The 27,646-nt window shown below is 44.8% G+C and overlaps 1 protein-coding gene across 1 annotated transcript in view; it reads right to left on the bottom strand.

Annotated features, from left to right (window-relative positions):
• Positions 1-26,409, bottom strand: part of ACBD6 (acyl-CoA binding domain containing 6) — an 83,051-nt gene extending 56,642 nt beyond the window's left edge. The window contains 6 exon segments of the mRNA XM_032696157.1: positions 329-415; positions 18,449-18,527; positions 18,530-18,540; positions 19,040-19,104; positions 26,225-26,367; positions 26,370-26,409. Of these exon segments, the coding sequence (XP_032552048.1) occupies positions 329-415; positions 18,449-18,527; positions 18,530-18,540; positions 19,040-19,104; positions 26,225-26,367; positions 26,370-26,409 (425 nt within the window).
• Between the last annotated feature and the right edge of the window lie 1,237 nt (positions 26,410-27,646).

Below are 27,646 nucleotides of genomic sequence, written 5' to 3'. Positions count from 1 at the left end.
TGTATTGGTAAAGAAATAACTATTTGAAAAAGGTAGTGTCTGAATAGCTTTCTATTAAAAATATCCAATATTACCTTTTTTTAGCCATATAACTGAAAAATGGGAAGCCTTGCCCTTCCCCCACATCTTGTGCTAGGGAAAGGTTACTACCTGGCAATGATACAAGCAGATATTGATTTAAATGATTATGGACCTGAAAAGTTCTTTCCTGTCATTTATTATCCTGTTGTAGTTGCCACCACACTTGTGCAATATTAAAAAAAAAAAGCTTAGCAAAATGACATTAGAAAAATACTGTTTTCAACTGAATTCCAGCATAGATAATCACCTGATTGTTTCTTCTTGATATAATGAGCTGACGACTGGTCCTCCAAATACAGTTTTGCTTTCCTTTGCCCTCTTCTCTGTTGTCTGAAAGAAAAAGAAAGATTGGTCCAGCATTCTGGCTCCCACCCCATTCCCAACTTTCTGTCCCTTCCCACCCTTTTCCCTGCCCCAGAGATGGGATCAGCCCTCCGGAAGCCTCATTTCACAGCAGACAGTGCCCTGTGACTCCACTCCCTCTGGAACATCTGGATGGATCTCTCAGCAAATGGGATCGATGCTCCTGTGAAGGTGGCCCAGAGGCTTGGCAGCCTCACCATCCCACTCATCACAAGCCACAGCGTTTCCTCTGCAGCATTCCCAGCCCCTTAGGACCCCAAATCCGAGCCTCTGTGAGGCAGCATAATGTTCTGTTACTAGATTGCAAAGCTTGCCTTTATAAATCTATTTAATATAGATTTAAAATTAAATTTTATAATGGGCAGCATTTCCAAATGATTTACTCCCAGGAACTCTAGGATTCTGAATGATTCCCACCATAATAGAAATGAACAATTAGAATAATGATTGATCGATACGGAGCCCCAGGCCTACCTTTTCAAAAAACCATCCTGCAGCTTGGGCTCTTCAATTGCCTGACTTTACACTGATGCCAGACTTTCAGTGCCTGCTGTCTGAAAGCCTGACCCAATTAGGGGGTGCAGGGCATCAGAAACCCCAACTCTTCTACAACATTTAGTATTTTGGTTTTCAGGTAAGCAGTCCAAACTGGTTTGCAGTTTGCAACAGTCATTCCTTATAAAACCAGCCCATTAATTGCAACTTGCTGTTGTCAGTGGACAGGTCTGTGGCATTCTGTGGTGAGAGACTGTCACAGTTATGGTGAATAAAATCAGGAGCAAAGCTGCAGCCTCTAGCAGCCTCTCTGTAGCTGCAATACATCGAATCAGAGAATCACAGAATCCTGGAATGGTTTGGGTTGCAAAGGACCTTAAAGCTGACCGTGTTCCAACCCCCTGCCACAGGCAGGGACACCTTCCACTAGCCCAGGTTGCTCAGAGCCCCATCCAACTTGGCCTTGGACACTTCCAGGGATGGGGCAGCCACAGCTTCTCTGGGCAACCTGTGCCAGGGCCTCCCCACCCTCACATTAAAGAATTTCTTCCTAATATCTAATACCTAATCTAAACATGTCAGTTTAAGCCATTCCTCCTCGTCCTGTCACTCCATGCTCTTTTGAATAGTCTCTCTCCATCTCTCTTGTAGGCTTCCTTCAGGTATTGGAAGGCTGCAATTAGGTCACCCCGAAGCATTCTCTTGTCCAGGCTGAACAATCCCAGTTCTCTCTTTACAGGGGAGGTGCTCCATCCCTCTAATCAACTTGATTACACCAAAAAATGTTATTGCCTCATCAGAATTCTACCTAGAAATATGGTGGGGTTTTTTTGTTTGTTTGTTTTGTTTTGTTTTCAAAACCCCCATGCTTATATATCTTTCTTCCTGCTCCCTAGGTTGCTTTTGTTTTAAATCCGTTTACTGCTTTAGGTTTGCAGATATCACAGACATACTTGTTTAGAAGAAAAAATGGAAAGGAAATTGGCTTTGAAAACCATTCTATTGCATTCAGGCTTTTTCTAATTTAGAGTAGAAGGTGACATGAAGTTCCTGAAGAGAAAGGGCTTCAGAGTCTTTACAGTGCAGTGCCCCTCTTAAAAAATTATTTAGCAGAGAACCTTACTGTCCATCAATTATTTCCACACCACTTATAAAGGAAATTAATTTCAGATCATCTGCAAGTGCATGCAAGAGTTATTCCTATACAGTAATGCCATGCTCACAACTACCCTGTTTGATTCTGAGGGATGGTGGGCATTCAACCAGCACCAGAAATTGCAAAAATTTTTTAATCTATATTCTTTTACCTCTTCCTACTCTGGTTTTTGGTTGTGTTTTTTTTCCCCGAGTCAGAAAAAAACATTTGAAAAAATACATTTCATCTTTCTAGAGAAATTGTTAGGGGAAAAAAAAAAGGGTTTCTGGGATTAAGTTCACCTTCTTTGCACAACGAATGCATTTCTACCAAAGATTAATCACACATAAGGTCATCGGGAAACTCAGCAATAAAGACTTTACCAAAAATGCTCAGGCAAAAACTTCTTCGGCTTTTAATCCATATATAAGTTACTTTGTCCAAGTAGCTTTTATCTCATCTCTTTCACACAGAAACAAGTAACTCAATATGCAATTTATGAATGTTGAACCAAGCTTATTCCATCAGGGTGCTTGATACCTAGAACAAGTTCATGAAGGATGTCCAGGAAAAGATTCAGCTGTTCTCCCAGGATTTAATGTGTGCCCCTACTCTGCAAAGCCATGAATGAACCATCGTGGCTCCACCACTCATCCCCACTGCGCTTCCCAAGGGGAATCTGCCCAGGCTACGAGGAACACTTCTTCCCAGAAATGTTAATTGTGCTGCCACACGGATAAAAACCTGTTTCTTTCCAGCTGCCCTTGACAACCTGCCTATCCAAGAGCTCATTCCAAAATCTGTGCTACCCAGCAACACCCAAGCACAATGAACTAAACTCAGTGACACAAAAGGTGGGACAGCAGCAGTTGCTCCTTCCAAACCACGTCACAGCCACTGTACTGACAGCAACCCCTGTTTTTAATCATTGCCCACCCTGGCTGAAAAGAACAGTAACACAGAGATGCCCTTTTCCTTCTTAAATCTCCCGACACTTCTACAGCAAAAAAAAAGACTTTTAGGGCTGGGAGGATAAACTCAATGCTACCTAGACACAGACAATGACTGGTGAGTTTTAAGTCACATTACCCTGCATACCACAATGAAATTAAAAACTGACACTGCAAATTTCCTCTCTCCTCTGCTAAAAAGGCACTAATAATTAAGTATGTGGTTCTCAATTAAGCCAGCTCCATTTCTTTCACTGCTGGCAGTGCTGTCCAGAAGCACTGCAGATACACATGTAACTAATGATAGTTAAGGAATAACATGATCCCAGGCTCCCATAATTTCCAAGCTGAATCTGACAGAGAAGACAGCAGTATTATCCACAGTTAGACCACGCAAGAGAAATGATGTTGCAAAGGTAAAACTGTTGTGGGTTCCATGAGCATGAGGGGGTTGCTCTTGAACTGCCACTTAAAAATTGTGGGAATAAAGAGGAATTTGTGACAGCACATGAAGAAACCTTGGAGAATTGCGCTTGCGTGCCAAAGCACAGGCAGGGGCACATAAAAGATTCAGGAAGAGATGATGAAGTGTGAGAGATGCCTTAAACAGGTATATGGAATGGTACATGGAATTTCTCACGTCCTCCCCTAATTCTTGCCCGCTGATGCTTTGTGGTTCGTGTACAATTAAGGCTGATGTCAAAGTCACTGTTACTCCTGACAGTTAACTTTGGTGGGCGGGTCTGGCTGACCAGAGCCAGCATAAATCACGGACAGATCCGTGTCTCTGGATGCAGCATCTGTACTCATTCAGAGACACTTTCAACTCCCCTGACTCCCGATGTGCTCACGGATCAGCGCAGGGAACTCCACTAAGCCCAGAACTATCCTTCTCAAATGTCACCAGGAACGCCAGGAGAAAAGCCGCACTCATCCCGGAACAGGCAGCAGAGCGTCCCCGTCCCTGCCTCGGAGCACCGTGTGTGTCAATAAAAGCCCGGCTCGATTCAAGGGACAATCCCATCCCGGCTGCCTGTCACTGGCAATGCTGCTCCAGGCGGCCTCAAAGCCTGACAACCACTTTCGGAGCAAAATGGAAATACAGGGACTAATATTTGCTAACATCATTAATTCTTTTTTTCTTCTCCACTCCCCCTTCTTCCTTTATCCACCATGTCAAGATGTATATTTTTAAATTGTTGTCAGCCATAAAACAGACGTCGTGTCCCAGTTCAGAGGTTAACATATAATGACAGACACATTAAAAACCCTGTCCAATGCCTCACTGAAAACTTCAGCTCCATCTTCTCTTCAACAAGACAGTGCCTCAAACTCACTTATAAGCTTTAACAACATTAAAGTCTAATCATGATTGAAAAATAAAAGAGAAAGAGAAGACTGTTTTATCCTACTAAGCATTATGGAAATGCAAAACAATTAGACAAAACCACTTTCTTTGTAGGGTTTTGAGTTCACCTTCTATTTTGGTCTTAAAAACTTGCCCATGATCACAACATGACCCATTTCTCCTTTTGCATTTTTGGGGAGTGGGATGAAAATTATCATCTAACAGAAGGAGCAGTAGTTTCCTGATGGGGGTTGGCTTAGTGGGTCAGTCTTTTGCTACATCCCTAAAGACAGGATAGTTTTATTTTTCATCTCCAAGCCCAAGCTTTGTTCCCATCTACACAAACCAGGCTACAACAGATTTAACAAGATGGCACATTCATGGGTCCTTCCAGTGACCCACTTCAAACTCAAGAGCCAGAACTTACCATAGGGATGCAAATAAAGTTACCATCAGTGATTAGCTGGGACCAAATGGTACACAGATATTTATATGTAGGACAAGGGACTCTTGAATCTCATAGAAGGAAAGGCAGAGAGAAATCCTACAGAGGTACTACAAAACAGCAGGAATGGCACAGGTTTCAGTATGGCTTTTAAAAAAATAAAATGCCATAACTTGGAGTTAACAGAAGAGTTAACAGAAGATCCCAGGCATGGGTTAAATGTAGGGCATCCCAGTTTTATCCCAGAGCAAAAGGGGAACTCTGCCTGGCTGGTTCTGCACGCCTAGACACCCAGCACACACAGCAATAGCTGTTTGGCAAGGCACGTGGCTGTGTTGCATAGCACATCTATCATCCCCCTAGTTCCCTCACATCTCACTCTGGCTTTTCTCCATACCCAAACCCTTTAAATAACTTCTCATAAATACATATTTAAGAAAAAAGAGAAAGCCATCAGCAAAAAAGGTTAATCTCATCCAACTGCTTATCTCCAAAGTTATCCTGGCTAGTGCCTTAAAACGGTCAAGACTTGGGTTTTTCATCATTGTGCACCTTGGAAACAGAAAAGAGAGACAACTTAAACGAGAGCTGTGTTATCAGGACCTCACAGCTGAGCTACCACGCTGCACAGGAGAAGTTTGTGCTACTTATGGTATTATTTTTCTCTTCCTCTGAGCCTGATGCAGCTTGAGTCAGAGTAGCAGCTGTATCCGGCTCCATGGGATGGGGGACAAGAAATACTCCCAGCAAAATGACTACAGTCGAAACTTCCCAAGCGTTTCCGCAGCAGCAAACACATAGTGCAGATTCCAATCTGCATTTGTTCTGCATAATTCACCTCCCTCCAGCTCACCTGTTCCCCCAGCACAGGTGTCAGCCTGGCACGTTCCCTGGCTTTCCTGCATTGCCCAGAGCAGCACTCCACACTGGGGACAGGGACACACTTCCTTACTCCATCCCAGGCTGCAGCAAGGTGCACACACAGCAGCAGAGCAGCGAAACAGCCTCCTTGACAGGAACGTGGCAGCCTCCAGCAGCCACCAAAGAAGCCACCAAAATCTATCTTGGCCTCACAAGGTGCTGCAGGGCTTTGGGGTGCAACCAAGGGTCCTGAGCCATCGAGCCTGGAGGAGCTGCAAGTGCTGAGTGCTCACAGGGATCTGTTTGGCACGGGTAGGAGAAACCCTGGCCCGTGTCCCAGCTCCTCAAACTACACCTGGGAGGTGTAGCAACTCCAGTGTGTTGTTACAACAGGACAGGTGATGTCCTGGAACCCCATCAGGCTCACAGGAAGGTACCAGTAAATCCCTGACGAGTGCTGGTTGAATTGTAATTAAGCTGCAGGTGAGAAATTTTTGAGAAGATACTTCAGAGCTAATCCAAGAGCAAACCTTAAGGCTTTCTCCGCTGGTCACCATGTCCCCTTAATGCTCTGGATTAACATTTCTCTATTTGAGGAGTGAGGATTATTAGGGAGGCAACAAGAAAATGTAAACTCTACCCTAAAGTTTCAGAGACTTGCCCCCCTCCTCTCCCTCTGTGCCACAGCCTGGCCCGTCCCTCTGGGAATGGAACTTGGGCAGACACTAATTGTATTTGACAGCAGCAATTACACACAAGGCTGGAGATTAGAAGCTCGTTAATTGTGTGTGCCATAATTGCTGCCGTCTTTTCCTTTACTAGTTAAGGCCAGTGCCAGGAGAGCCAAGGGGAGGAGGGTGCTCTCCACCCCAAACGCAGGTGGTCCGAAAATGAGAGCCCTTGGACAGGGAGGAGATGTCCCTTCTCCCCCAGCAGCGCAGGAGGCTCCTGACCCCATAACAATGCGGGAGGGTCCTCCAGCAGCGCGGCTAATGAGGCGTGAAATGAGGACAAACAATGTTCTCTTCCAAAGGTATTTTCCACCTATATCCTTCTGTCTTTACAGCTCAGCTGAACTTCACACTACCTGCAGCGAGAGGGAAGGTAAATCTTAACCCTTCAGTGGTGACGCTACTATTTTTAACCATTCGTAAAATTAGGCAGTGTTTTACATTGTTTAAATTCACAAAATCCTTCCTTCCTGACTCAAATATGAGCTCAGCATTTCTCACCGCTCCGTGGAAGCCAGTTACACCCAAATAAGACACGAATCCCCCCCTGGCTGAGCCTCCCTCTTGCTCTGCTGCAAAGCCACCTTTCAGGAGCCGCTGCCATCCCCTCCGCACCAGCCGTATTAATGGCTGTCATAAACAGACTATTTTAATATTCCTCTCTCAACAATCCTCCTTGGCTCCCAGCAGCAGCTCGGCCGGAGCGTGCACATGACTCAGCACCTGGAGCCTTTTCAAGAGACCACTGAGGATCTGAACCATCTGAGCAAACTGCCCTATTAAAAAAAAAAAAAAAAAAAAAAAAAAAAAAAAAGGCAGAACACTCCGCAGAGTAACGCGGGGTTGGGGTTTTTTTTTTGGTTTTCAATATTGCAGGAGGAGTTTAGTTAATATTCCATTCACGGCTACGTAAAAAAAAAAAATAAAAAAATAGTTTTCTGGTTCTTCTAAGTATCACCATAGAATTTCCTCTTAAAAAACACAATCCAAGACAGGGAAAATATTTTCCAGATTATTCAAAAAAATAAAAACAAACATACTATAATTAATGCCATAGTTAAACAGAGCTGTGATCTAAAGCAAAGCCTTGCAGATTACTCATTTAACTATAACGACTTAATTAATAACTGCGCCATAATCATAGCTGGAAATTAGTAGTAAAGACAGTCAGGGGAAGGGAAAGAAATGTAAAATGCTTAACATAATTCTGCACAAATTTTATGCTTGCTGCTAGCAGCTGTGATTTCATCACTCACTCTATACATTTTAGCACAGAAGGAAATAATATGCTCAGTCAAAAAACCCAATGCAGTGGCTTCCCACAGCTTTTGGTTTCTGTATCATCACCCCTACGAAAATCCACAAATGCCCAAGCTGAGGGGACCAAGCTATAGGTACAAACACAGCCTGGACTGTAATTGCTGCTTTTTTTGTCAATCTAATGCAGATATTTATATAGATTTACACAGACCTTTGTATGAGCAAGAAACATATTCTGAGCCAAACTGGAAATACTGAAGGACTACACAGCTTGGGATGAAACAGGTGCCCTGAAGCTTGAAAGCTGAAGGCAACTCTAACTACTTTTGATAAATAAAGGACTCCCAGCCTGTCTGTTGACATATTCATCCTTTACTTTCTGGAGTGACACTGGGCCAGACAGCGCCGCAGTGGCCAATGTCCCCACTGGCAACTTGACCAGCGCCATGGACATTTGTTTCCTCCAACAGATCTGGCTGTGAAGGCAGAGGATGGATTTATGAGCTCTGCAGGCAGAGAAATGGAAAAATGAAGAGATCTTTTTGCTGGTCCCCATCCCCACAGACTCGGGCAAGGGAAGGATCTGAGCACCCCAGCAGGAACAGAAGGTTTCTGAAGCGAGGGTGTAACCCTTGGCAGACTCAGCCAGAAGGATGCAGCAGGATCTGCAGGTAACTTTAGTGCTGTGCCTGAGCCTTTACGTGCCTTTATGTTGGTTAGTTCAGCTCAAAATACTTACAGGATGCTCCAGAGGCACTTAAGGAGTGCCACCTTCCCTTCCAATAGGACTAATTTGGTACAAGAGTGCCCAAGAATCTAACTAGTAACAATCCTGCTCTTTTAAGGGATAACTCCTTTTCCACTCCAAGAGACAAATAACATTTACAAGACATTAACCGATGTGTTAGTTAACATCCAAACAAAATCTTGATCTCCAGTAATTACATTCAATACCTCCTTGATACTTCCTGTGAAGAGCAAGCTAAACATAACCACTTACCCTTTTTCCAACACAAAAAGCTGGATTTTCACTAAAGAAACAGCTTAATTATGCTACAGCTTATCTTATACACAAAACAATTGCAGCTATTCCCTCCTTACCAAAAGCATGTGCTGTTTTTATTTAACACATTCTCTCTTTTAAACCAGCCTTTACATCACTATGTGAAGCAGCAGGGTACACAGACCCTTCCTGTGTCTGAATATCATCAAGAAAATGTCTACAGCTCCATACCTAAAAATCAAGGCATTACATACTCCACAGTAAGATAAACTTACAATTTCTTCCCAAGTTTCTGAATTTCTTTAACAACCTCTGACACATCAAGTTGAGAGTTCTGCAACAGCTTCAATGACTTTGAAAAATTAGATTCTTTTATTAGAAGTTGCACCTTCCCCCATTTAAGGCAGTCAGGCTGCTAACCCAGCCTGGTGGGTTGCTGGCCAAAAGAGGAGTTTGAGGAGAGGAGACCACAATTTCCCAAGCAAGCTGCAGAGCAAGTCCAAGCCCCCCTCCTGAATGCCCACCATATGCCACAAGCAGAGGAGATTGTGTCTGCTCCACCCAACCCCACTGGGCTATCCCCAGTAACAGGACTTGGGTGCACTGAATCAGGCTTTTCCATGTTTCTGGGCACTCCAGGACAATACTGGGGTCACAGATGTCAGGAAGGCTGTCTGCTGCTTGGCCAGCAGGAATCATCATAGAATGGTTGGGTTGGAAGGGACCTTAAAGGTCATCTAGTTGCAACTCCAGCTAAGGACTGAGCAGAGAAAGCATCTCTTACCCTCCTGGTCCTCCCCACCTTCCCTTGCAAGTCGCTATTTATTTTTCCTCCTGTTACATCAGCCTGAGGTTCAGCCTGCTCTGCTCTCTGCCCCCCACTGCCTGCTCACCTGCCCTGTCCCTACAGCCCATGGCAGCATCCTGCTTGGTTCAACACCTCTCCTCTGCCAGCCCACCCTGCAGCTTTCCCAGACCCCAGTTTTGTCACACTGCCCAGCGCTATCAAAAGCCTCATTTACCAATTTGTTTTAGCCAGAGGAGTTCAGTACAGAAATGCACCTACACAGGAAAGTTTTCATTGCTGGTAGAATCACTTCTCCTGTCACAACACTGCTCTTTCCTGCTTCCAGCCTCACACAGCTGCTTCATAAAAACAAGCTTTTCAATACTTTCCTTATACACGTTTTTGTTGCTGAGGAGCAGCAGCACTGCTGATAAAATCTGCAGCAAAAGCAAACTGCACATGGCATTTGAACCCCTTCCTTGCCTTGCCAGAAATTGCCACCCCAAGGCAGAAATGACAGAGGGCACCTCTGGTTGCATCTCAGTCATTTCAGCTTGTGGTCTGACACAAACCCAACCTTGCCTTCTCAGTTTAAGCCAAGATCTTGGACTCTCCCTGGAACTATCAGCATCTCTAACCATATTCTGTCAACTCAGCCACAGAAGCAATAACCTTCAGCAGAGGATCAGCAGCAACTTACACCTTCCCTGATATTGAGATGCGCTCTGAGCTAGGAAAGCACTCACTCAAGTGAAGTTTTAAGGTCCCAGAGCTCAGCTGTGTCTTGTGGTTCCAATCCCAGAGCCGTGGGATCACAGAGTAACCAGTGCTGTGGGACTGCTACCTGTGCACTGCAGCCACACAGCACAACCTGTCACTTCTGGTACGTGATTAAGGGGAAAAGAAAAAAGCAACTAAATCCCTACTGCACAGAAAGTCACACAGTACTTTGCCTCATTCTGTTACATCTTGTCATCATTGAATGCCAATAGTTTGATATATCCATTTAAATTTATTTGATCTTTTTTCAGTTGCTCCTGCTGTATCTGGCTTTCATGCAGTGTCTTCATCCCCCTGTAAGCCAGGAATCGTGATGCTGGGATGCCACACATCACTGTGCTGCAGCAGCACACTCAGCAAGGCTGAGCTATGCCTCTCATTATTCTTTTTTCTTTCTGAATGCATTCCAAATAGTACAATATATACTTTTTTAATTAGCGCAAGATGATGAAAATTAATTCACTGACATATTCAAAAGGAAAAATATTCATCCTTGCTTAAATATTTAGCCAAAATCACTATACTGGTAGCCAAAAAATGGTGAGCCCCCCAATTTCTTGCTTGCAATTCCAGAAACAACTACTGTTACATTCAAACAGCTGCAAGAGAACATATTATGCTTCCAACAGCACACTCACAACATGGTGCATCAGCAATGCTGGATCTGAGCTGGAAAAATAGGAGCTAACATCTCTACAAGCAGAAGTTACCCTTTGTAGGGCTAGTAAGATTGCACATTTAACACACAGTATGTTTTTCAGCCAGAACAGGCACCTTAAAGGAGGGTAAGAAAAGAGGTGTGAACCCTTGTCATGAGAATTCTTTACTTCGAAGAAGTTTAGGGACACAGAAACATGGGCAACCTCTGTAGAGGATTCCAGTGCAGCTTGCAATACATGACTGCATTGCTGGTTTGCTTTCTAATCCTCCCTAAAACACAGGCTTGCAGCTTGGCACTCCTGCATTTCAATCAATCGCCTCACCGAGGATCGCAGTGTCATAAATAAAAGGAGCCGAGACCATAAATTTCTGCAGAGATGTAAAATCAAAGAGAACAATCCAACAGGCTCCCAGGGGATGGGAGGCTGGCACATATTCCAGCTGTTTATGTTTCTACTACGAGATGCTTGTTCATTTTAACTTCTTCAGTTCTGCACAGCTTTCCAGAGCCACGAGTCCAAATGATGGAAAATCTCACCCTGCGTCTGGCATTTTGTTTTGTGCTCTACAGTAAAATGTAACTGCAGGAGAGAAAAAGCCCTGTGATTTATCAAGCTTGTCCATAGGCAAAAATCCCAGCCCACTGTGGCTGATGGCTCCACCAGCACAACACCCCAGTGCCTGGCAAGTGAGTTTACTTGCTAGAACATGTTACTTGCTGGAGTTACATGAGCAAAGACAGGGACAGAAGGGCAGCAAATCACCTATGGACAGCTTTGTTTATGAGTAGGACCTACATCAAAGACTTAGAGCATCAGCACACTTTCCTCATGAGGAGGTACAGAGAAGCAAAGGATGGAACACTACCCACTTTTATTGCAGAAGAACGGGAAAATTTAATTGATATCTGTTCAGATTTGATATTTTAGCTTCTTACGCAACAGAAACAAGAAAACATCCCCTTGTTAATAAAAGAATTGGTTCTGAAGGCATGCTTGAAAAGCAAAGCACTCAAGATCTAATTTGTGCAGTTAATAAACTGAATATTTTCCACCTTGGATAAAATAAGGTAGGTCACTCCACCTGTAGTCTCACAGGTAGGAGGGAGGTGAAACTACAAGGTTTTCTTAGCCACGCACAGTAAATTACTCCCTCCCACAGGAAGGCTGCATCCTCCACTAACCAGTTGCATGCTAGAGGTTGTCCCTCATACAGCTGGCAAAAGGCAGCAGGGCAGAAGAATCCCTCTGTGGGTTGAGATCTAACCCTTCTCAGGACATAAAAACCCTCGAAACTATTACACATCCCAGTGCTAAACCCAGAGGACATTACAGTCTTACATGCCCTAAAGCCAGAAGCCTGGGGTGGATCAGTTTTCTGGTTTTCCTCAATTTCTAGTGCTTCATTTTCTGTTAGAAGTATAAAAAAAAACCAAACAAAACCAACAACAAACCAAACAACAACAACAACAAAAACAAACACCAAAAAAACCCCGACTTGATGATTTGGTTGGTTTTGGTTGGGTTTTTTTTTTCCTCAAAAGGGAAAGAGCCTGATTAGAGTTTATGAATTATCTCAGTGATTTGTATCTTCCAATGTGGCCACTTGCTGAAATAAGAGCTGTCAAAATATGTATAGTGAACAGTGCTGTTTCTTTTCTACATTTTGTTTATTAACATTTGGGTTAAAAAAACCCAACAAAGTCAAACATGAAATTCCCTCAGGGTGAAATGCCACACAAGGAGTTCCCTGTACAACCCAGAAAGCAAAGACCTTGCCAGCACTGCTCCTCTTCCCAGGGTGCTGCATTAGCACAGCACAGGACAGCAAGCTTTAAGGAGCACAGCATAATTTGATTAGTGCCCACTTTACACGATGCAATTAAATTGCTTTTATACTACAAAGAAATAAAGTCGCTGTTTTTCCAGTTTTTGACCTCGCAGCCCAGAAAGCCATAAATTGAGATATTTACCCAAACGAAGCAGGTATGTGAGCACACTGCTGCTGGTGACAGCAGGGAGAGACCCAAACAGGTCTTTTCCCTTCCTGTTCTTCCATCCCCCTTGTAATCCTGCCCACACCACTCTGCTGCTCTTCCCCAACAGCAAACCGTGGCTGCTGGGACAGATTATCACAGGAGACATCTGTTTGACTGACAGACCAAAACAGGAAAACACCATGGGTGCACTCATTTTGTTTGCAGACAATAGCTTTTCTAACACATTTCTTAATTTCCAAAGAAATTCCATCGGCCTGCAGTACTAACCAAGAAACCCACGCTGAAACCTACAGGTGTGATTTACCAGCCACTAATCTAATTCCTAGAAGAGTGACCAGACACATAAAACCTGTAAGCTGCCAAAGATCAAAGATTCTTGTTCCAGATACGAAGAGGACAGGACCTGAGCACATGAGTCCAATTTAAGAAAAATGAGGATTGGTTTCCAAATGCTGTTTTAATGCATTGGAAATGCAGGTTTGAGTCAGTACAGAAATTTTTAAGTTCCCTTGGAGATCTACATGACAGAAAATTCTAAGAACTGACTTTAGAGATCCTACTTAAATACAGAGGCTCATTAATTTAAATCAATTGTTAAATATCTCAGTAACACCATGGTTGCAACCCCAACAAAAGCAGACATATAACTCAGCTGTGCTGCCAATCTGGGAATTGTTTATTCTGCTTTTCACTGTATCCTCAGATTGCAAATTCTCTTTTCCCCATTTTAGTTTCAACTTCCTTGTTGCATTTAAACGTGACAGAGAAAGATTATTTCACCAGGAGAAAGGGGGGACAGAGCCCAGCCCTGGGTGCAGGGTACCTGGCCAACCATCTTATCAAATATTGCACCCTGCAGTACTTCCTGCAAAAACACCCACTGGACAAATCCATTTGTTTATTCCCACAGGTTTTCCAGCTTACTGGATTGCTCCAAGCCTGCAGCAACAGTGCATTTGCTATTTTATTCACTTCTGAAGTTTGTTTTCTTTTTCATGATATTGTCTATTCCCCAAGGGTCCTCTCCTGGCACAACTCGGTGCTCCCACACCAATAGAGCAATGGGGGGATTTTACTCCCATTCATTACCTGGCCAGAGTACAGAGAAATGAAATCCTCTACCCAAACAGGCATGGAATAGTACTTGAAAAAAAAAAAACTACAGGCAGCTTTCTCCCCTGCAAACATCAGCAACGGAATTTCATACCTTTAAGAGCTTAAAAAGATGTTTGGTGAATGTCTATGTTCTATGAGCTCAAGCTCTCTTCCAACTTGGCCTTCGAGACAAGTCTCTGCTCTTCAGATTCCTAATATCCAACTTTCCTCGTTACGCAGCAGAATCTTGCTAAGTGCTTTATTGGTGAAGTCAAGTCAAACAAGTTAAAGTGCACTTTTTAGAATTTTAATATATAAATAGAAAATCATTAAGTCCTCCTGCGAGTTTCAGCAGTCAAAGCAAATAGGAGAAGAGGCCTCTAAGTGTTTGGGAAAGGATGCCACTGAAGTTGGTAGTGACAAGCTGTTGAGATTGGAACTGGTAAATGCGCAGTATAAGAAATAGGAAAAGGAACTATTTAGAATCGAGTGATGCCAAAACTGCAATCAGCAAATGGAAGGCTAAAACAGATGAGCAAATCTGGATGCTTTTTTATTATATATTTTATTGTTCGAGCTGTGCCATGCAACAAGAACGGATCATAGCAGCTCCCGACCACCCCACTGCAGTATCGTGTCACACCCCCTCCCTCCCATAGCCCTGGAGATGGGATTTCGGTGGAAGGGATGTGTTCAGGTGCTGCTGAGGAAAGGTGCTGGCCTGCTTCTGCTTCTCCCATGGCTGCCTGAGGTTTAAAAAATCTGGATTGAAGCCAGTGGGGATTTGTGATATGAAATACACGACAGAGATTAGAATTTTGGAGCGTGTCAGGGAATGGAAATAACAGCCACTAGCACTAAAGTATCCGATTATACAGTGATGTACACGAAAACACAGTCACTGCATGAAGATGGAAGACATGAGCTTGTGAAGGTGATATTCCCAAAACCCCTGAGCCCATTGCTATGGCTGCAGGACAGCACCACTGTGGTGGGTCAGAGGGATGGGCACGCAGTGCCTGGCAGGGAGGGCAGGTGACTGTCATCACCTAACCCGCACACAGCAGCAAAAGCCACCAAAAGCAACGTGTCACTTGCTGCCAGTAAAGCAGGAAGATGACAGGTGAACATACCAGAATCTGTTGGGACACATATTCCTTTCCAAAGGACCCAAACCAGTGGGAGGTGTTGACATGAAACGTTTCTGTTTAAGGCTAGAGAATGCAAAAGAATGGCTTCATAAATTATTCTCTGCTCTGGAGGAAGAGTGAATAGACTTGAAGGACAGGTGATGTCTCTGAAATATGCAAATAGAGCTGAGCTGGTCCAAGCAATTACCTTTCCACTGCCTGGAACTTCAGACTGAAAGGAATGACTCACAAGCAAGAACAAGAAACAAAAGATGTACTAAAGGTAGAAGATGACGAAGGAAGGACTGCATCAAGAGGAGAAAGGAGACTGCATGGAAAAGAATGTTCCCGGCCTCCTGCTAACAGTTGTTCCTGGGAAAATGAACAAAACAACACACAGTAAGGACTATGCCAACACAGGAGGGCCTAAGCATCCCAAAAAGCCAATTGAGATATTGGTTCTACACCTTCTGGGTTCAAGACAAACACAGCAAGGAGATTCCTGTGGCTTCACGGATGCAAAGCAACAGATCTCACCTCAATAATCCTTTCAGTTATCGTGCTACTTTAAAGATTTCCCTGCAAATAAATTGCTGAAAATAAATGCAGTATGACCATTTCTTTCCAGGTTTTAGACTAAGCTCTGAAAGAAGAGACTTGGCAGGACTATCAGACAACCTGCAGGGTGAAGAAGGAACTAAAACACATTGGAAATAGCCATAGACATGAGCCAACAGATGTGCCTCCACTGTCAAAAATGAAATACCAGCTTCAAAGAGCAGAGAACTGCTGTGCTGTTGCCTCTTCACATTCAGTTGTCTTCTAATAAAGTGCAGTTAACTCCAGACTCCATGCAGGCAGTAGAAGCAACAGATCAGATTTTGGCTGCTACTGGTGTTTCATTGCTTCTGAACACAAATTCAGGGTCACTCCAGCTGCATCAGAATCCTTTTACTTTGGTTTTTTTCCACCATCCAAAACAAGATACTAAATTATAGCAGTTACAGCCTGCTGCAGAAAATGTATTAATATAGAAACTGCAAGATCAATATGAAAGAATGAATCAATGGAGAATCAAGAACAAGGAATGAAGAAGTGGATCCATTTGGACTGCATAAGAAATACTGCACTTAGTTCCATTCTATTATTAACAAAATACCGAAGCCCTGAAAGCTCCAGAACAGCAGCAAATGTGCTGGGGAAAAAAGTTTAAGTTTAAAACTTTGCATATTTAGTACTAAAGGATCAAGGACATTAAAGCCCTGTTGGAAATATATGAAACAGGAGCCTGAGGAGGATTTGAGATAACACAAAAGAACAACTTTAATGGATGAGAATGAACTGTCGAAGAGAAAATAAGTAGGTAATATTGAGAGAAGCTTTACAACAGCAAAATTCATGAAGCTCCACAATCAGAAATTCAACACCTTTGTACTGTAATTACTATTTATGATTCATAACGATCTGAAAGATGAACTTTTTCAAATTTGTACCAGGCACTTTTATGCTGCTTTTAACCAAATACTGGGAGTAATTTCATTCATGATCGACTGAATGTAAGAAAAATCCAAAGGCACCCCGCAGACGAGCACATAAAGGGGACACAAATGACAGTGATGAAGCACCTTGTAATGTACCCACAGATCTTTCTATAAATCCAATTTGAAATTTGAAGACTAAAATAGCTATTTTATCTCCATCCCCTGACACATGCACCTCCATCATTTTAAAGAACAGAGCTCCCTCTCGTGGCTCCAGAACGTGAATTTAGTGGGGGAAGGAAAGAAAACAAGAGCAGAGCAGCAATGAGACAGAGTGAGAGGACTCCTGACAGCATTTTGGTCCTGTAAAAGTGGAATTAAAAGGAAGTTGTAGTAGGAAGGACAGGTGACTTACGTAAAGAAAGCGCTGCCACCAGTACTGTAATGCTAACTTTTAAGTTACATTTTCTGCTAAGGTGACCTCCTCACCTCAGGGGAATAAGGGAGGAGCACTGCTGCTAACCATTCTTTGTTTGCTGCATGCCTTCTTTAAATACTGTTTTGCACAAAACTAACATTCCACTTTTTCTAGCTGACAGAGCTGTAACCTGAGGCTCACACCTGTGACAATAAGTATTTCTCTGAGGCAAGAAAGTGCGGGGAATAACCAAAGCTAAGCATGTCACTGTGCTGAGGAATCTGTTCAGGAAAGCACTGAGTGTTTTGTTTGGTTTGTTTTGTTTGTTTGTTTTGGGTTTTTTACTATTTTTTTATTAATATTTGTATGTTTCATTTGGTACTTGCTTCATTCAGAATTGTACATAGATTTTTACAAATTATTCAGCTTTGTATGAGAATTTTAGATCAGAAAAGAACTTACACAGCAAGCAGCAAGCTTTTGCTAACTGTACAGCTTATAAAACTATTTTCCCCAAGGGCATTTAAAAGGGTTTTTTCTAAATGACAATTTCTTTCCTGCAAAAAACAGTATCAATGGCACAAAACATGAACTAGTGAAGGAAAAACAATACTCTTAAGCCTCCAGAACAGCATCAGAAGACAAATGAGAATCAAATTCTTGATTCATAGTTTGTGCTCACACAGATTTTGCTTCCAAAGCACAGGACCAAAAAAAGAATCAATTTCCTACCGTGAAAAGAAATTACCATGCCTTCAGCATTTTGCTATTAGTGAAATATCTCTATTTCCAAAGGCAATACTTTTCTAAAGAGTAATCCTCTTTAAAATTGTGTAAAAGTCAGTCTATAAACAGGAGATACTCCTTAAGGATTTAATCAAGTAATAACCTGGTAGATGAAAGAGAGATTAATTAAAATGACAGCACAGCCTCCCTATAACACAGACACAGGGCCTTGTTATGTTGGAGTACCTAATCATAATCAGATTTGGTAATTTGCTGCATCGAACAAAAAGGAACATTTTAGAATTGATCATTCAGTTCATGTCCTTTCATGGAGATTGCTTTCTATTGATCAACATTTAGCTAGTAGTTGAAAAGGGAAAAGATGAAAAAAGGATAAAAAGTATCTTTACATGCTAAATACAGCATGAACCAATAAGAGCAAATAAATTAGATCACTACAGCCCAAACCAACCCTGTGCATGCGCTCGCCGCAATGAAGATCATTATGAATGAAAGAGATGGTTTTTCATGTTCCAGTCGTAACAAAAGGAGAGTTTTTTAAAGTGAATTCAGACTTTAATCTGCTCAAATGAAGTTTGCCATGCAGCAATTAAAAAATCTGTGAAGCTGAACCATTGCCAGCTTTACAAAGACAAACGCTGGTTTGTTTTCCGAGCGGCGTTTTCACGTTTCCTACCTGGGATTCCAACTGGGGTCGAGCTTCTTCACTGCAGCAACATACTCCTGCATAGCTTGGTGAGGGCTGGTATCTCCCAGGCTTTCCAGGCCTCCCTAGGAGAGACAGAAAAACATCAGTTGATTCCCTCAGAGAAGCAGCACAGAGTGTTCCATAGTGTCATCAGTGATCGGATTTGTCTAACTCTTCTCAGGGGATGCAAAGCTGTCTTTCCCTCAGTTTGGAATGGTCAACTTTTCTCTGAAGCCATGAATGGGCCACTGTCACTGCAGCACTTGGCTATGAAAGGATCTTTCAGGGATCCTGATCCAGGCTGGAACCAGTTTGTGTTCACAAAGCCATAGCTATTTTCACAACATTTTTGTTGTGTGCAGGCTCGTTCTGGCTGAACAAGGTTAAAACAGGGGAGTCTTGTATTTCACATCTGCATCAGGCACAGCAGCAAACATTTGCCTGTTAAACAAAGGATTTTAAATCCAGTTCAGTGGCAGACTCTCCTAGTTGACATCCTCTGGGTCCATAATCCCTCAACAGATAGTTGATAAACAAAAGTAGAGCCAGAAATTGCTAGGAATTACAAGGACTTCCTCTTACCATTTCTGCTTTCCCTCAAAATCAAAGAAGCTGGGCTTGGGGGTGTTACAGGTTCCAAGTTTCACCTAAAGAAAAAAAATTTTCTTCTGTTAGAACAAAGCAATGGGGACTTGCTCAAGGAAAATTCTGGGTTCTCATGTTTCAGGATAATTTTGTTATTAGGCCAGAAGAAGGTTTTGTGGGGGAAACAAGTGACACAACTCAACCCATCTTACCCCCATTTTAGCACCCTTGCATCCCTGTGTTTCCCTTGTGTGATGGAAGGGAAGCAATTCTGTTATGCAGCTCATTTATTTTGCATGCATTACCCAACAGGGATAACCAGCAAGTGATTTCTCACTAATGTTATGTTTATTACCCTGCCAAATGCTCATCCCCCCCCAGTATCAGGAAAAATTCTGTTGATTAGGGTTTCTACAGAGATGATTATTCATTAAGGCTGAAATTCACCTGCTTCTGCACAAAGCTCAAGTAAACAGACTCTGCTTAATTATTTTCAAAGTCCTCTGGAAGGCAAGGGGACAAACTCAGAGTAAAGGAATGCCAGGCAGCTTCTGAATTTGCTCCGAGGCACCTGGATGCATGGAAGCACTGTGTGAGAGACAAGTCAAGGCCTGAGTGCCAGAGATGAACCAGTTCTGTCAGAAACAAGGCAGAAATTAAAATGTGTGGGGGGAAATAAGAAACACAAGGAAGCAAGGGAACGAGACAGAACTGGTGGATAGATACATGGAAAAAAATGTTATGGCCAGTGTAAAGTGGACTTGGTGCCAGTGGGAACCAGAAGTTTTCCATAGAGTCGCTGCAGGGAAGTCCAGCAGCCCCATGTCCTCTGTAAGCTTCCCCACAAAGGGGATCACAGGGGGTCTGACAGAGGATACACCTGCCCAGGGCTCCAAAGCACAACCAGGTTCCTGCCCTGACAACTGCCTCAAGAACAGAGCAATTAGCAAGCTGAGATTCGGGTAACAGATATTTCTTGAGGTCAGCTCAGGAAAACATGTAAGTGAATGTGTGTCTGTCCCTGCTTGGAAAAGCCAGGGAACATGGGGCAGGACTCACCAAAATCTCCCTGTTATCAGTGCCACTTCCTCACAGAAAATAAATGCCCTTGCACACAGCTGTCAGAGGCAAATGAATCTCCCTGAAATTAAAATTTCGTTGTGATAGGGAATGAATTTGCACAAAACATGGGTTGGTTCTTGGTTCCTTTGCTGGTTTGTTTGTTTGTTTGGGGTTTTTTTTTGTTGTTGGTTGGGGTTTTTTGTAAAATTTTTAATGAAAGCGCTGTATATCCCACATGGATGATGGATGAAGGCAAAGCACAACTATGGCTCCAAATGCAACAGTTATCACACCCAAGTCCCTTGTAAGACAGAGCACAGCCCCGTGCCAAGAAAGCCCAGCATAGCTGGGGACCCCAGGGAGGGAACACAGGTACATCCCAGAGGTGGGTAAAGGCTGCTGGATGGACATTTTGTCAGCCAAGCAAAACCAAACTGCATTCAGCAAATATTTTATGAAATATGCTCAAGTGTTCAGGCAGGTGAAGTGCTTAAATCAACTAATGATTCTTCGCCTTAACAGGGTGGGGATTTTATGCTAGGATGGAATCATTAATCAGGCTTTAAAGAGAGCATGCCCGTGCTGAGAGATATTTATTAGTTACACTATGTTTTCATTTAAAGTGTTACAGGATATGAGTGACTGTAACTGAAATTAATTTTCTGTACATCTGACTGTCTCCCAGTGAGCAATTCATCCAAATTAGAACATCTTAGCTGGCCCTTCAAACAACATATCGCATTTCATGGAGAAATAGCAGAACAGGCTAGCAACAGTTAACTCCTATAAAACAGTCACAATTCAGGTAGTCTAAATGTTTTCTTCTGTGCTCAGAGGTGGATTGGACCACTTGTTTTAAAAGAGCAAAACAAACAGGGGAATAAAATGCAAATTCATTGTCTATATGGAAAATGCCTGCTTGGCAATTCTTTAGTTCAACAGCCAACCTGCAAAAATTGGCCAAGATGGATAAAAAAAAATAAATCTGTTTTAATATTAATTTTCCACTGCCATCATCAGAACATGACAGCAGTTTCCTCTCCTGAGATTTGGCATTCAAAGGCTGTTCCAGCGTCAGGGAAGACTGTTAGTAACATCGATAGTAATACAAATCAAGGAACAGTAGTTAAATTTCATCCATCAAGAAGAGGAGGGGAAAAAAGTGCACTTTTGCCCTGTTTGCTATTTTAAGATGTATTAAAAAGGCTTGGAGTGGTTTTGTTGGAAAGAATAAAATAAAGATTTTTGGCTTCCCTCTTTTTGCCACAAGACTCCACAACGCATGAGAAACCAACCAGGAATTTAACATATCAGGGGACCTGAGACTGACAGCTGAGGAAGGGGACTTTTAGCTAAACAGGTCATGATGACAAACTGGAATAATTTTGTGGAGGACTCTGTCCTCCTGCTACTTCCCTGGAGGCCCTCAAAAGCTGTTTTTCTCCATAACCAGCAGAAAGACAAGAGCCCATATTAGTATTTTAAGTTGAGAGTTTCTCATTCTGTGCCCACGAAATAATTACTGAAGGTCTCTGGGATGCTGACTGGTCACTTGATGCTCAGCTCTCCTCATTCACAGCTCATTTCATCAGCTGCATTAAAAGAATATGACAGCCAAAATGCATTTAAAACTTCCCTAGTATTCTTTCTGCAGGCATTACTCTCATGGGTTGTACAAAGATGACCCAGGCAGCCCCAAATGGGCAGTGTCTGCAGTCACCTCCATTTGTGGCCAAAATGGAAATTTGGAAACCTTGGATGAGGCCTTCACCTGAGAGCTGAAGGTCACAACAATCAGAGTGAGAGAGATGCTCAGGGATGTGTTAGTGCTGTATACCATCCCCATACAACTCCAGCTGCTGGTCCAGACTACCAGAAACCTTGAGATTCTCATTACTCCACGACTGGTTCCCCCTCCCTGGTGGTGGTAAAAAGGCTCTTTGCTAATTTTTCAACTAAATATTCATACAGCAGGGAATCCCAGCCAAATATTCTTACCTGGTTGTAAATCTAGTAAGGTGAATCATATCTGCAGCCTCCCTACGGAGCAGTAACAGGAACAGAACCTCTGTGGACAGCAGCACTAAGGTCTAGCTGTACACAAGCCAAATAAGCTGAATTTCTTTGGCAAGACAGCAATTCCTGCCCATTCCTGCCCAAACCCACAGGAAAGCCCTGACTAAAAATGGGGTGTAAGGAAGGACAAGCAAACACCAACCACAGAAGGTAAGGGGTCCTGATGACAGAGAGTGACAACTGAGTCAGTGCCATCACACGGTTCTGTGCAAGAGGGAGCTGCAGGCAGAAATTCCCATGTTCAGGGCAAGTTTGGGGCATCATGTTCCACAATATTTGAAGGAAGCCATGCAAAAATGGGATTATATTCTTGAGCCTACACTTGGGAGCCAGTGTAAGCCCCATTTGGCCAGTGGCACTGTCTTTGCAGCTTGCCAGCACCTCTCAGCATTTATGTAGGCACTGGTACATCCTCCTCCTGGCAGGGCAGTTTTCTCACTCTGATCACTTCCAGCAAGTTCTGGATTCCTTTCCCTCTCCAAATCACGACCACTACACTGGTCTCCATTACTGCACCCTCTGAATCTCAGGTTTTTATATCCTCAACACCAGAGTAAAGTCCTCCCTTCATTTCACCACTACAGACTCATGGCACAGACAAGTGATTTGCCCAAAGACACACAGAAAGTACAGGAAGAAAAAGAAAATCAGTCCCAGTTCAGAGCCCTACAGACTAATCTGTTCTCCCTCCTGTTCTGGGGCAGAGTCGTAAACTCAGCAACATCTTCTAAAAACCTCACTGGAGATGACAACTAAGCAATCCCCTTATTTTCAAGTCTCTGACACATAAACAAAATCAGAGAGAAAAGTAATAAAACCCTGAAATGGCCTCCAATAAAAGGTAATAAAACTGCAGGAAAATGCCTATATACCCAAACAGTTTGAAATAAATAATATACAGTATTTTAACAGAGAGCTCAGCTGTTACTGTCACCTCTTTTATGACGGTGCTGTATCTTAAATCAAAGCCTTTAGTGTCACAAAACACTAAACTGAGGAAAGACAAGGATGCCAAATCAAGGGCAGTGGACAGATCTGAGTCAGCACCTTTTGTGTGCCAGCAATTCCACCGTCCACAGGGGCAATATATCAGCAGCTCATTATGCATCCTGATATGGCTGCTGTAATTAAATACAGAAAACTTGCATTAAGCGCCCTCATTTTGATTTAAAGCACAAAATGCTGCAAAACTCAAAAGTTAGCAGGGCTTAATCCTACAGTAGCTATGCTAGCAAACTTCTCCCAGTGCCAGCACTACGCTCCTGGCACTCCAACAGACATGGCACCTTTCTGGACCGGGAAGCCAAAGGCATGGAAATCCAGGAGCCAAGCACAGCCTGAAACCAAGCAGCACAAAGGCACTTGCTGCTGCATCCTGCCTGGCCAGGGACAGAGGAGATGGACACAGAAGTGCCCTGCTCCCCTCAGTGGAAGGCAACTGGAAATCTCTGCTGACACAGTGTTAATTATCAGCTTTTTTCTGACTAGTATCGAAACTATTGTGAAATATCTTCTGATTTAAGTAATTCTTAACACTGAACACCTTATCAGTCTAACACCAGGAAACCCTCTGGAGTCTGTGGACAAGCACAAACAATCCCTTCCCATTTCCACCCAGGACAGTCACAAAGCACTTGCAACAGAGCAAAAAAGATGAGGTTATTTACAACAAACCTCCTGAAAATAGAGACAAAAAAAATTACAGAAGAGAAAAAAACCACTCTTTTCATCTCATCCTGGGCACGGTCTTATTATTCTTAAAAGTTCTCCTAGTATTTTTTCTCTACCCTCCTTTTCTTACAAGGGAAAGAGAAGCCTGGAGACCTGTTTAAGCACTGGCACAATCTGAAAACAAAACCTCACATGACCAGCCTGCTTTTAATATAATTACTAGTACACAACCCACAGCCTGGGAGCCGCCAGCTTAGAGGATAATTAAATATTGCCCTAAAAAATGAAAGCACTTAGACATGGCAGTAGTAGGACACAGGTAATCCATATGGGAGGAACATATGGGGAAGATGTGCATTCTCAGCTTTGACTATTAATCCAAACGAGTGGGATTCAGTTCTCAGGTCCAGGCAGCAGCACCTCTTGCCACACACTGGAGCCACAGAATCACAGGATGGTTTGGGTTGGAAGCAACCTTAAAGATCATCCAGTTCCAGTCCCCTGCCATGGGCAGGGACACCTTCCACTAGACCACGTTGCTCCAATCCCCATCCAGCCTATACTTTTTAATCTTCCAGGTGTAACAATGTGTACAGTTTTTCTCTTTCTCCAAGTTAAGTGATTATTACAGTGCTTTGCAATCGGTGCTTTGTTTGTTGTTTGTTTTATGTAACGCCTCCGGAGGGAGCAGGAAGGAGTCACATTGTGTATATTCCCACAGGATGCCTCCTACAGCTCCCTCAGTTCACAGAGACTGAACGTGTAAAGGAGTCCTGTTCAAGGTTACAACCAGAACCAAGCAGTTCAGTTTCCCAGTCCTCTCTAAAGCCCTTCACTGACAGATCTTCCCAGGCATATTCTTTGTGTGGTCACAGCAGAGCCCCAAAGCTGCAGTGTCCACCCTGGGTCACCAGTGCAGGTCCCCACTGTCTCTGATAGGGAGGTGGGCACTCTGCACTTCTCCATCCCATCCCAGCACCTCATCTCCCAGCAGATGGGAAAACACAGGTGAGGCAGCGGGATTTACCAGTCAAGTTTCTCCCCAAAGCCTCAGGGACACACTGACAGGCCGTCAATCCACCTGTGACATGTCCCTACCAAGGACAAAGGCCAAATCCTCCACACCAACACCCGACTTCAACCCACTATGGAGTCTGCCAAAGGCCAAAGGCAATACAATGTCATAAAGGTTGGAAAAGACCTCCAAGATCAAGTCAAGCCTTTGACCAAACACCACCATTCCCACTAAATGGTATGGTGAAGTGCAATGCCTACTCATTTTTTTAACACTTCCAGGGATGGTGACTCCACTGCTTCCCTGGGCAGCCCATTCCAGTGCTTGACCACTCTTCCAATACAGAAATTTTTCCTAACATCCAACCTGAATGTCCCCTGGCACCACTTAAAGTCCAAAGGACAGCATTAGGGCCATCCACACTGCACGAGGGTGAGAGGTTGGGAACAAGAGCCAGGGTGATGGATTTAAAGAATCATTTAGGTTGGAAAAGACCTCTGAGATCCTTGAGTCCAACCTTTGACTTATCACCACCTTGGGAACTAGACCATGGCACTGAATGCCACGTCCAGTCTTTCCTTAAACACCTCTAGGGATGGGGACTACACCACCTCTCTGGGCAGCCCATTCCAATGCCTGACCACCCTTTCAGTGATGAAATTCTCCCCAATGCCCAACCTGAACCTCCCCAGCACAGCTGAAGGCCGTTTTCTCTTGTCCTGTAACTTGTTACCTGGAAGAAGAGCCCCCCCACCTGGCTCCAGTCTCCTCTCAGGGAGTTGTAGAGAATGAGAAGGTCTCCCTGAGCCTCCTCTTCTCCAGGCTGAGCTCCCCCAACTCCCTCGGTTGTTCCTCACAGGACATGCACTCCCAGGTCCGTTCCCTTCTCTGGACTTGCTGCAGCACCTCAATGTCCTTCCTGAATCGAGGAGCCCAAAGGTGATGCCAGGATTCGAGGTGCAACCTCACCAGCGCCCAGCACAGGGAGGCAGTCACTGCCCTGGTGGCCACACCATCGCTGACATAGGCCGGGATGCCCTTGGCCTTCTGGGCCACCGGGGCACGACCAGCACCCGCAGGTCCTTTCCCGCTAGGACACTTCCCAACCACTCCCCCTAAATCCCGCGGGGCTGTGTCCCACCGGACTCCATCGCCCTCCCACCGCACGTGCAGCCGGCGGCACCGGGGGGGAAGAGACGCGGGACACAACTTTCCCCTTGACACCGCCGCCTTTCGGTCGGCAGCCCCGTGGCCCCGAGAAAGCCCCACGCCCAGCCCCGCGGGCCCCGCACCGACCTCGCCCCCCGCCGCAGCCCGGCAGCCCCGCTCATGCCGCGGGCGGGCCGGTCCCGCCTCACCTGCTTGTAGCGGGCGTACAGGTAGAGCAGCTGCTCCTTGCTGGCGGCGGGCAGCAGCGCGGGGAGCCGCTCTGCCGCCTGCTCGAAGAGCGCGGGCAGGTCGCGGCCGGGCGGCGGTGGGCCCGGAGCCCGAGTGTGCTCGGCCCGCCGCTCCCGCCCGCCGCCGACAGCGGGGGCGACGCCATGGCGGCCCGCGCCCGCGCCGGTCCGCCCGCTAAATAGCCCCCCAGCCCGCCTCGGTACGCGCCGCCGCGCCGACCGCGGGAAACACGCGCCCGCGCACCCAGAGTTCGGGGGCGGGAGCGGGTCGGCGTGTCGGCGAGCGGCTATGTCATCAATCACAGGATCGCGGAACCGCTTGGGTTGGAAGAGATCTCTAAGAACATCGAGTCTAATCGTTCGCCAGCGGCGCAACCGTGTTCACCACTAAACCGTGTCCCCAGGCGTTTTTGAACGCTTACAGGGATGCTGACTCCACCGCTGCCCTGGGCAGCCTGTTCCGATGACTGACAACTCTTTCCTTAAAAAAAATAATAATTTCCTAATATCCAATCTAAACCTCCCTGGCGTAACTTAAGGCTGTTTCCTCTCATCCTGTGGCTTGTTACCTGGGAGAACAGGCTGATACTCAGTTCACTACAACCTCCTGTCAGGGAGTTCCAGGGAGCGAGAAGGTCGCCCCCGAGCCTCCTTTTCTCCAGGCTGAGCCCCCCAGCTCCCTCAGCCGCTTCTCATCGGACTTGTGCTCCAGACCCTTCTCCAGCTCCGTTCCCTTCTCTGGATCCACTCCAGCATCTCCGTGTCTTCCCGATTGAGGAGCCCAAACCCGACCCCAGTAGTGCCCAGCACAGAGGGACAGTCACTGCCCTGGTCCTGCTGGCCACACCACGGCGGTACAAGCCAAATCCTAAAATCACAGAATGGTAAGGGGTTGGAATGGACCTTAAAGCTCATCTAGTCCCAAAACCCCCTTCCATGGGCAGGGACACCTCCCACCACACCGGGTTGCTCAAGGCTTTATCCAACCCGGCTTTGAACACTGCCGGGGTTGGGGCATCCACAGCCTCCCTGGGCAACCTGTGCCAGTGTCTCACTACCTTCACAGTAAATAACTTTCTAATATCTAAATTAATTTCCCCCTCTTTCCATTCGCACTCATTCCCCTTGTCCCATCGCTACAGTTCCTGACGAAGATTCCCTCCCCAGCTTCCCTGTAGCCGCTTCAGACACTGGAAGGTGCTGTGAGGTTTCCACGCAATTCTCTCCAGGCTGAACCCCCAGCTCTCCCAGCCTGTCTCCATAGGGAAGGTGCTCCAGTCCTTATCAACTTCATGGCCCTTCTCTGGACTCTCTCCAGCAGTTCTATGTCCTTTTATCTTGGGGACACCAGAGCTGGGCGCAGCATTTCAGGTGGGGTCTCAC

This window comes from Chiroxiphia lanceolata, chromosome 9 (genome assembly GCF_009829145.1).
Source record: "Chiroxiphia lanceolata isolate bChiLan1 chromosome 9, bChiLan1.pri, whole genome shotgun sequence".
Classification (NCBI taxonomy): Eukaryota; Metazoa; Chordata; class Aves; order Passeriformes; family Pipridae; genus Chiroxiphia; species Chiroxiphia lanceolata.
This window is presented reverse-complemented; position numbering and strand designations above follow the sequence as displayed.